The sequence below is a fragment of the Montipora capricornis genome, chromosome 3 (assembly GCF_036669925.1).
Source record: "Montipora capricornis isolate CH-2021 chromosome 3, ASM3666992v2, whole genome shotgun sequence".
Classification (NCBI taxonomy): Eukaryota; Metazoa; Cnidaria; class Anthozoa; order Scleractinia; family Acroporidae; genus Montipora; species Montipora capricornis.
Window position 1 is genome coordinate 30,818,661 of NC_090885.1, and position 10,613 is coordinate 30,829,273.

General features: G+C 38.6%; 1 protein-coding gene across 1 annotated transcript; it reads right to left on the bottom strand.

Moving 5' to 3' along the window:
• Nucleotides 1–1,450: 1,450 nt before the first annotated feature.
• LOC138042872 (achaete-scute homolog 1-like) lies at nt 1,451–3,629 on the bottom strand. Its single transcript, XM_068888919.1, has 2 exons — nt 2,974–3,629; nt 1,451–2,153 (listed from the first exon to the last, which is right to left on the bottom strand). The coding sequence occupies exons 1-2, from the start codon at nt 3,415–3,417 to the stop codon at nt 2,055–2,057; spliced, it is 543 nt and encodes a 180-aa protein (XP_068745020.1). The 5' UTR covers nt 3,418–3,629; the 3' UTR covers nt 1,451–2,054.
• Nucleotides 3,630–10,613: the final 6,984 nt, after the last annotated feature.

Sequence of the window (10,613 nt, forward strand, 5' to 3'; positions counted from 1 at the left end):
GTCATCCTTTTTAAAAAAAGCCAAACGGAGGCCAACAATCCCAGTTGCTTTGAATGAAAAAGGGACCCATATAATTCCTTATCAAAAAGAGGAAAACAATATTGCGCTTGTTTAGTCATATTTCATGTTAGTATAGGCATACTCTAAACCGAATAAGTTATTGATTTTTTTTTCTTGCAGACATTGCTAATTAAGTTCGCCCGTCTAATCGGTGAAAATTCTGTCATGTTTTGAAACACCGTTTTCCCTCCCTGTCGGTTTGAATGGTTTTTGCGCGTCGAGTTTCTCATTCTGGCGTAATCTTGATCGGAATGACTTTGGATTATTCATCCGTAACTGAAATGCAATCAATTGAACTGAATCGGAAGACAGGAATTCTCCATTCTTTTTACTAATGCGTGTGGGATTCTCTTTATTCAAGAACAGAAAAAAACACCTGCTTCTCATTAGCATTAAGTGAACGCAACTTTTTCAAACAATTAATTTGCCCCTACCGAAGCGCAAAACCTTTTCTCGCTTACTTCCTGAAGTCAAAACCTGTTCACTCATTAAACTGTTTACAGAAACCATTCAAAATATAACCAAGAAAAAGGCGCGAATGGAATCTTCAATTCGCACTACTCCCAAAATTCAACCGTCGAGACCCCGCTATATTAGAAACGGTAGGTTTTTTCCGGCAGTGGGAAAAAATAGCGCATGCGTAAAAGCTTATTCGGTAGAGATAATAATAGTAAGGCTGGGTTGACTAACCGGGAGATACGATCTCAAATTTTTAAAAGCTTGTCTAAATAGTGCACTGACGTTACATCCGTTCTCATATTGAAACTTGACGGTGACGGGGAGAAATGGATTATTTGCTTGAGCGGCACAATACACACAAGCCAGTACACAACGAAATTGCATTAGCAAGCCCATAGCATTGTTTGATGAAGCGCAATTAGAGCTAGAGATAATTGTCCCAGTGGTTTTGTGCTTGGCACGTGTCTTATTCGTTCGGAACTCTCTGAAATCGATGACCAACAAAAACATATTCGTTAGCTTTAGATTTTGTTAAAAGTGCGATGGAAAACAATCCTCAGATAATCTTGGAAAACCATTGAATTAAACGGTTGAAAAGCAAGAGAATAAAATGCAAACTTAAGATTGAACTTTTTGTTTTATTTTCTAAATTTTTTGCGCTTTTGTCAATCTAGCAGTTACTTCCAGTCTTGATGAAAGACTTGATTATTGCTTCCGTCATTGAAGTGGACTTCTTTTGGTTTTTCTTTTCATTCACGTTCAATTTGCATGTTGCTTTAAGTCTCGTGCATTCTAGTTCGGCTTAAAAAATGCAAATGACCGGTTTGCTTTTAAGCGCCTCAGTCATTTTCGATAAATTATTAATTCTCTGCGGCAGGGGCTCCCAGTAATTCATTTTACGAGAAGAATTTTCGAAAAAATAAGGCGCAAATTTTGTTTTTTTTAATCAATCTTTTTTATTCACGTAATTTCTTTGCCCATCAACAAATCTAATCTCCTTCTGAAGTTTAACTCGTTAAAGGCAAAATTTTCTGAAAAGAAAAATAATTTACAGGCAGAATGTAAGAGAATACGATCAATTTGATTTATTTTACATATATATTACCTCTCTTTTTTTTCTACAAAATTCAGTGTCTTTTTGAAGGAAATAATTTTATAGCTGTCGAAGAAGAAGCTAAGATAACCGAAATTTTGACAGCTCATGTTGTCATTATAACGCTTGAAGATTACGTATAAATAATTCTATTTTAAATTTTCTTTTTTTGGTATTTAGTCCTCGTATGTGTGATTCAGGTACCAATTTTCGTTTCGCATTCAGTCGCTGTGAAATAAATCCAGTTTGTAAAATACGCTTCTTTTTGGTACCATTGCAGATAATTTCTTCTCGTCACATTATATTTGTGCGTGTTTTGGCCTCACTGCGATTGTCTTCAATAGCTTGTGTCGAATCTTGTGAGTTTACCATTTGTTTATTCTTGTTGACCATAGCATCCTTCAGTGAAAAAAATGTTCGTCTTTTTTTAATCGTCTCGTCATCAAAACGTCGTCGGAACAGTTGGCGGAGCGCGTACTCTGGGCTGTCCACAAGCGAAAACTGTCTTACCAAATTCGGTTTTGTATTCCTCTTCGGATTTCTATTTGATAAAAGAGAACAAGAAAATGTTGGAGCTTTATAAGATATAAAATTCAACTCAAAGTGAGCTCGCTTCGTATATATTTAAAATAACCACACGCAATATTCTCACAACAAAGGCAAATTTACTTCTTGGGCGTTTCCTCGGCGAATGACATGCTCGAGAACGCGCTTAGTTGATCAAAGTATTTTGTGGCTGTATTACGCTTGTTTTCTTCAGAAAGAAATGTTGAATATACCAAAAATTTTCTTGGAATAATAAAATCCATCTGCTGTGTAAAGGAAACTGCCTCACTGTTACAACTTCCTGAGTGTATGGCGGTTGATTGTCAAAATCACCGACATCTAAAATACTAAATATTCTCACTGTTTACGAAAAAGTAACTGGAATAAAATAATACGCTTGAGACTCGAGCCCATGATGTTACTGGCCACAAACTGTTCCAAAACATTTGGAGTTTTCCAATGGATTAAACTCTGTGCTAGGTGATTCAAAAAGATGCCAAATTATTTTAATGACTCCAAGTTGAAGTAAATCGCGCTTGGCGACGACTTCGTTGAACTCAAGCCAAATATTGGCGAGCGGGTCTCATTTTCGTCGCTGCAATGAAACAGCCGCTGCAAGCAAGGTCTTGGCTTTAAAATATTCGCTAAATACTTGTGCTGTATCCTTTTTTTAAAACAACAGATTATCGACAGTACTGGTCTGTTAAGCGATCGAGCAGCGTATTGTCGCTCTGAAATTGTGTTCTTGGGAGGAAGCGACGTTCGCTTGATCTGCAAGCGGCCTTAGTTATAGCGTAGCGATTTGTCGTACTTACAAAGTCAGACGCGGTTATCCAACTCTGGGTTTGTGGACCAGCTGCCTCGTGTTCTGCTTCCATTTGATGTTTATTGGCCATTGCCAGAACATGTTGCAGGTGCCGTATGTAGTCGATTGCGCTACGCAGCGTTTTAACTTTGGACAATTTCTTGTTTTTAGGGTCCGTTGGCACGTGTTTTCTGAGCCGCATGAAACCGTCGTTCACCAGTTTAACGCGTTTTCGTTCCCTTGCGTTCCTCCTTGCCACCACGGCTGGTTCCTTTTGTTTGGCGCTAGTAGCTGCCCTTCGTCGGCGCGTTTGCCCTGCCAACACAGGTGATAGAAGCGATAGTTTGGCTGGAGGTCGCAAAACATCCGAGCCTCCTTCCTCAGTTCGAGGATAACAAATTGTTGTCGTAGGAATTGTGAACGCTGAACTTTTCGCTATTTCCTTAGCAGTCATGGCTTGTCCTGTGCTCTCGCCCGATACAACACTGACTAAGTCAAACTAACTCTGCGCAGTCTTCAATTTATACTCGGGGAAGTGCTGACCTTGTGCCAGGCTCGCGCCGTATGTTTGTTGTGCTAATTCACTCAAGCGCCTTGACGCGCGCCATGTCAAATCAGTCACAAGATTTCTATTGGCTGCTGTTGTGAGACAATCACCAATGCCACCGCACGATGGACACTTGAACAGTTGCGCGGGCGAAAGACCGATTGTGTTGTTTTTAGCACAGACATAACTGTCGAATCTTTGATCTTTGTCTATAACGATATTTATCGATAATTCAGGTGTTGTATTTTTTATCAAAAAATGTACGCCAAGCGTTGAGAGTAAACTCACACTCTCTCGATTGCAATTTTCGATTTTACGAAGATGGTTGTTCTATTATTCTCGTTATTAATTAATGCTTTTCAGAATTGACAAAGATATGACAAGGCAAATAGAAAAATATGTTAGGACCTGTACAGAAAATAAAAGAAAGGTTTTCTTAGAACATGACGTGGAAGTTGGGTATATTGAGCTGTTATAAATTACCACCAGCGCCATGAAGTACTTTACCTTGTCAAGACTTTAATCTTCTTGGGTAAAACGTAAATAGGTTTTCTTTTTTATAATTTCTCGTAAAATCCCGTCTTGATGTCGTCGTTAGAGTTTTTCTTGTTCGTCCATCCATATCTTGTTAAAGAGCGTAAAGATGCTCCCATTAGTGATAAGGATGAGTTTAGTTTACAGACCTCGTTTGTAAGATCAATTTCTATCTGTATGAGTTTTCTAATTGTCGCTGCCATCTGCTGTGCAGAAACACACACGTGCCTTCAATAATTCAAGCTAGCTGCGTTATGCGACCTGAGGAAGACACACTGCGCAGGCGCATTGCATAAATGAGTTACACCTGTCACTCTCAGCAACGATTCCGGCTAACTTCTTTGGAATCAAGGTCGGTTCTCTCCTGCTACGCTAAAGAATCATTAGCATTAAGCATTTTCGTAATGGAGAGACACTAGAATTGTGGATCTACCGATTGTTAACAAGCATACCGAATCGGCCCTTTTCGCTTTTGTGATTGAAGGATTTTGCTATTGACAGTTGCCTTTCACTTTTGCAAAACAAACCAATTTGTAATCATTGTGGAGAAGAAAAGAAAATTCGCCCTTGTTAGTTCTAAATAGGATGATTAATTACTGCTTTTGTTTCGGCTTGTGTCGCTCTCAATCTTACAAGCTAATGTTTGGGTTTCGGCCCTGTTTTTTGTTTAAAACTTGGCACAAATTTCCACCCAAAGCTATGTTGGTCGCAGATCACGTGATGATGTGGTTTTAATGCTTTGATCGCGGAAAAAGGTCAAACGTCTTTGAGAAAGAGAGAGGATATAAGGCGCGGCCATAAAAGAGGTGTCAGCAAATTGATATTTACTGCCCGGTCTTTCGTAGCGAGGTCCTTTAGTGTCTCATTGTTTCACGAGAAAATTAAACGTTTTTAGCATCACTAATGTCCTGACATCTTTTCACAAGCTCTTCATTTTAAATTATAGACTTAAGATTGAAAATCTTCAATTGCAGCTTTTAAACATCTTGAAAAAAAGTTGTTACAATAGAGAGGATTTTGTCTATTTTTCACTACGTCTAAAATTTCGGTTTAATTTTGCCGACATATACGAATTTCAGTCTGCCAAAGCTTAAGTTTAACCTCACAGAAAAGAACTTAAATACCGCTTTGTTTGTTTTGCAATGCTGATATTTCATAATATGAAGCTTTCGGAATATTTTTAACCGCCTCGTTCGATTTCATCAGTTGCGACGTATAGAGCAAGATACATGAAAAAGGAAAAAAAAAAGAACGTCCATAATTGCAACAAATCGTAAACGAATATTACTTCGAGTGAAACCGCCAAGAAAAACAGCGAATTATTCCAGCAATTATTCTAAAGAAGTTTAATCTTGGAAGAATGGAAATTTTAGAAACCTGCCAGTTGTGCTATAGATAGACAAATTACTCAGTTGACAATCGGCAAGCTAAATGGATGGTTAATTACAGAAACGCTTAGGTTATCATACATAGTTGAAAGCATATGAAAACACGAATACACTGCGCACTACGAAGTGTGTTCATTGCTTGTGTTGAGCCGGAATATTCCAATGATTGCTTTCACGGGTTTTGTTTTTTTCGTGTGTGACTGGGAGATATGTTTGCGAAAAACAAACGTTGACGTTCATGCATGAGCTTCAGTTTCAAACGTTAAAATCTAAAGTGCCACTTTCTTATACCAGAATGATATGTAGATGTTGTCTTTCTCTTCATGTGCTGTCAGTCGCCTAGGCTGGTTCCACTCATTAAAAAAAAATCATCCAATAGGCGTTTCTTTGCTTTTAATGTGCGCAATTCATTGTTACCCCATCGTGTTTAAGATATGCTGGTGTCTAACTCCGTGCAAATTTTTGCGGGAAGAAATACTACTTTTTTTTCTTTTTTGCTAGGCTATTTTTGTATGTATTTAACGCAATTCAATGCCTTAATTGGTTCCGTGCATCATCAAGTGGAACGATTTAGCAGCAGAATGATGGAAAGCAATTTATCTGTTATTTGCTGGCGCCGTTTTGCCTCTCCATCCAGTTCTGTTTAAGCTCTTCTTCAACCTTTCACAGTGCAATTACTACATATTCACGACAACGCAACGCCGTTCTTGACATCTATACTATTCCTATGGACACGCGCAGTCACATATGAGGTGGTTTTCTGTCACTGAATTCTTTTTCGAATGACGTATTCGTGAGGACCGTCTGATGAGACCAGGTGACAGAAACCGGTTGTCGGACAGATGGCAGATACAGTAGCAAATGCGTTTAGCTTGGGTTTTCTTGAGATCACGTTACTCCTTTTAACTGGAATTTACCGAACTAAAGAAGCATAAAAACGATAACTGCTTCTAAGGGGAGGAAAGTATGATTGCGATGGATTAATCAAACAACGTGACATTTATCCCTGATAAGTCTAGGTATGCCAAGGCGTTCTGATGGAACCGTCGTTGTTTTCAAGCATAGCTCGAATTTGTTATCGGATAAAAATTAACGCCTGTTAATTAATTACATTTCTCAGGTTAGCCGGCGACAGCCGTGCTTCATGAATGTTTGCAGGTCCTTAGCCAGTTCGGGTCACACGCTTTATTTTCAGTTTGAGTTATCACCAAGAGCAACCGTTTTGTTTGAAGGCCTATTGTGACAGGTCATCGAATGTATTTGCGGCTGTGTTGTTGTCTCTGTTCAGTTTTACATTCGGCCTCGTCTATAGATGCTGATGATGATCCGCGATAAGGGCTTCATCAAGCACGCGAGTCGTACATACACCGCTCCAATTTTTTTTTTACAAAGCGATGTACTCACCAATTAATTCAGCTTCTATCACATTCTCTTAACAATTACTGGATCCCTGTTTGTATTATCATCTCCTTTTTTCGTTTCTTCAGTTTGTGTTTTCTTTTAGTACCGAAAAATGTCAAAGTCGGCCACCAACCCTCCTACATAGCTAAAGCTCTTTCCGGCTGAAACCTGTATATTTAGCATATGTTGTGTAAGAGAGATAAATTTATAGATGAATGGATTGATGGATTAATTGATTGCTTTAGGCCCTCAGTTTGGCTTGGTACCAGCATCGTGAATGACAAGCATTGCTCGTTTTGCCTAGCTAATGGCCCAAAGCGTTGGAGAGAAAAAACTTGAATCAACATGACTCTCTTTTCAAGCTAACTTGTATCATGTTAGTCGCGTTCTTTGGGTAACAATAATTCCATCCTAAAATTTGCATGGTGAAGGTTGAACCCTTTGCAACCGTTACTCTAGAGAACAGTTTCTTTCAAATGTCGTCTTCTGCACGTACTTATGTACGAATAACTTATGAAAAAACAGAAGTATTCCGTTGAGAGCATCACGTGGTCTGGAATGGGAAAGCAGCTAAAGAGGTCAATTGAAGTGGTGCCTCCTGGGATTAGTCGTTACCAGACTTCTCTGCCTTGTCCACCGCTCTCGTCACCACTCCTCCGCGCGGACGCAACCATTCTAACACACTCTTGATGCAGTAAAAATGTATATGAAATGATGTAAAAATACAATCAAAATGCGGTAACTAAATGGGTATCGAATTACCGCATTTTATCGTATTTTCTTATGATTTTATATTTATTTTAGTGCTTCGAGTGTGGAAAAGGACGATATGCCTTATTCGAACATATTGTTTGCCTCGACGACCAGAATTTTTCAGAAAGAACCATGTTTATGTTCGAAGTTGGATGAAAAAGTTGATCAACCAAACCAACCACTGAAAACGTTTTTTTCTCTCAAAAGACAACTGTAAAAGCGACAGAAAACGGTTCAAAAAAAACCGAAGGGACTCGACCTTTGTCTGATTCTTGACAAAAAAATTCGTATTATTTCTTATGCTCAAGGTAGTACGTACGCTCAGTCATTTCACTGTGCAAACAGGCTTTGAAGCTCATTCAGACAACTGAGAGATCTCGAGCGACGAAAAACAACCGGTGAAAAAAAGCATGCCGTCTTTTCATGGAGCAATACCTCTTATTTATCATACAACTCTGCTAAGTCAGTTATGGAACAGAAAACGCTCGAAATTTAGGTATCTGTACAGTTGCAGTCAAAACCTGTCACTTTCCCCGGCGAGGAAAAAAAGCTTTTCTTTCCATGAAGTCTTGGTTTTCAGTTCAAGTTAGGTCATAAATCGCTTATTAGATGTTTCAGTGTGTGATATAGTGGATTATTTTTACCGAGTCGTTCTTTGTCAGGTTTTGACTTGTGCTACAGGTTCGTGAAAATACAGCAAACGTTTTGAAAATATCTGCGATACTATACGCCAAAACATACAATAAGATTACAACAGACCTCAAAGACATGCCCACTTAGGGCATTAAAAATCTTAAATGTAAAAAACCGTGAAAAACAGAATTATCAAGAGTCAAAAACATCGCCCAGACTTTGTAACCTATCGTTCAGTACAACAAACACTTCGGAACTGCTTCCTACTTTTGGAAACTTGAACAAAGAAATGTGTGTACTATATGGAGAATTTAAAGCTATTTAAAGTCCTGTTAAGTTGTTAAATGTTAACTCCAGGCCCAAGAAGTGACGTAGATTGCTAGAGAGGTAATTGAAATTACGTTCTTCAATCACGCGCTGGTAAAGGACCTCACCATGTTTTCCGGTGTCACAAGATTTTGACCTCCAATAATTCGGAAAAGTCTGTATTTCCGTCGTTTTAAGTGTTCGAGATTTAGTTTCTTTTCTTATGTACAACTGTTTATAAAGATAATATGTCATGCACAGCTGAGACATTACATCGGCTTAAAACACGACTGTACTATCACTTATTTGTTTTCGAGCTTATCCAGAATGAGCATAACTTGAGATAGTATAAGAATGAGAATATAAGATCACTGTTTGCTTTTCGGTTGGTGCTTGAAGGCAGAATAGTGTTCTTTCGCCAGTTTGGATGCTTTGAAGCTGAAAGCTAAGTAAGGTAAGAGCCGAATATTTCTCTTTAACCGTGTCCAACCCAATATGCAAGCAATGGAGTAAACAAACTTTGATCTCACTCAGTAAATAACAACTTTTCTTGCGTATTTTAAGTTTCTAGTGAAATTTTCAGGCAGAGTTAAATTTTAGTTATTAAAGATCAGATTCGTTGTCGAAAATAAAGAAAAGAAATGAAGAGTGATCGGCAATTGCTTATAATCTATGGGAATTTGGAATATCGATCGTAGTTTCTAAGACTTGTTTTTACTGGTGATTGGAATCCTCCCAAACTCCCTCTTGTGGGAGCTCTCTCATGATTAGACTATTTTCTTTGTTTTGGACAGTTTTCAAGATCGTTGTTTTCGTGCTAAATTCCGAACTCCACCCCAGGGATGGAGGCCAACACAATTTCCTTTTTTTTTTCTTTATGTGACCTGACAGAGGAATGCCGGTTTGTGATAAAAATGTAAAGGGCAAAGGTTTAATATATAACTTTGCCACAGTAACACGGGCAACATTTTTCGTGCAACTTGTCGCGCAACAATGTTGCGTTGTAAGTTGAGATGGTTTGCTGCGCGTATTACCACCTTCATGCGCAACAAATTTTTATGTTGCAAAAAGTAGATCTCGCTAACGTAAAGGGTAAAGGATTAATATGCACCTTGACCACGACTTATGTCATTTGGATCCATTGTTTCGTTGGTTAATATAAAGAGCCGGTGTGATATCTGCATGCAGGGCATCTGACGTAAGGTTTCCATGAAATATTTTGTTTGGATGGAATGTTGCCTACAAATTTCGACAGGACGTTTGGCCAAGCGGTCCTCTAGACTTTTCGTCAGGTTTTCCATAAATAACCAGGTCACTGAAACATCGCTTCAGAGATCCGCAACTTGGAAAAATAGTCCTTTTCCCAAACGTTTCGGGCACTTCAGCATTTACAGGTTCGAGATCCGAACACATCAAATTCTTCTAGCTGATAGAAGAATTCCGTTTAACAGTCTTTCTTCATGACAAGCCACTTCGAAATGTCCCTCTGAGGATAATAGGTGGTGAACATGTTCGTTGGGTGCGCGGTACTGAAAAAAAGGATAAGGATTTGTAGTATTCTCATATGTTAAACCTCACAATATCCGAAAGTAATTCCGCTAAAAATTGGTTTATCTGGCATATAAAATTTTTTTCCAATTTATCTAAACCCATTTATGTCACTGAAGAGGTATATTGATCAATATTCCGGCACTTAAATGCAGGATTTGCATGGGCATTTTCATTCACATACTTTTCTTTTAAAACGGCTCAAATTAGTGTCATGGCCCATTCAAAAACATGCAACATGTTCTGTCTCTTAGTCAGCAGTCTCAAACTCGGGAAATTACAATGACTTCAAATGGAAAGGACACTAGATCCTTAGAGGGGAAATGCAGTTGTTTAGATCGCCGGAAAACGATTTCACAATTTTTATTCCACATGCCTACGAGGCGGATTTCGTATCCCACGTAGTTCCTCCGGAATAGATAATACTAGTTTTGCCTCAGATAGGATTTACAAGCATTGTAAACAAACTTCTTAGTTAATCTGGTCCATCTATGACCATAAGTCGGTCATCAAACATTCTATAGAAGACTTGTTATGGAT

Coding starts and splice junctions, on each gene's coding strand:
- LOC138042872 (XM_068888919.1), bottom strand. CDS start 3,417: ATGACTGCTAAGGAAATAGCGAAAAGTTCAGCGTTCACAATTCCTACG. Junction 2,154..2,973: donor GGATAACCGCGTCTGACTTT/GTAAGTACGACA, acceptor TTTATCAAATAG/AAATCCGAAGAGGAATACAA.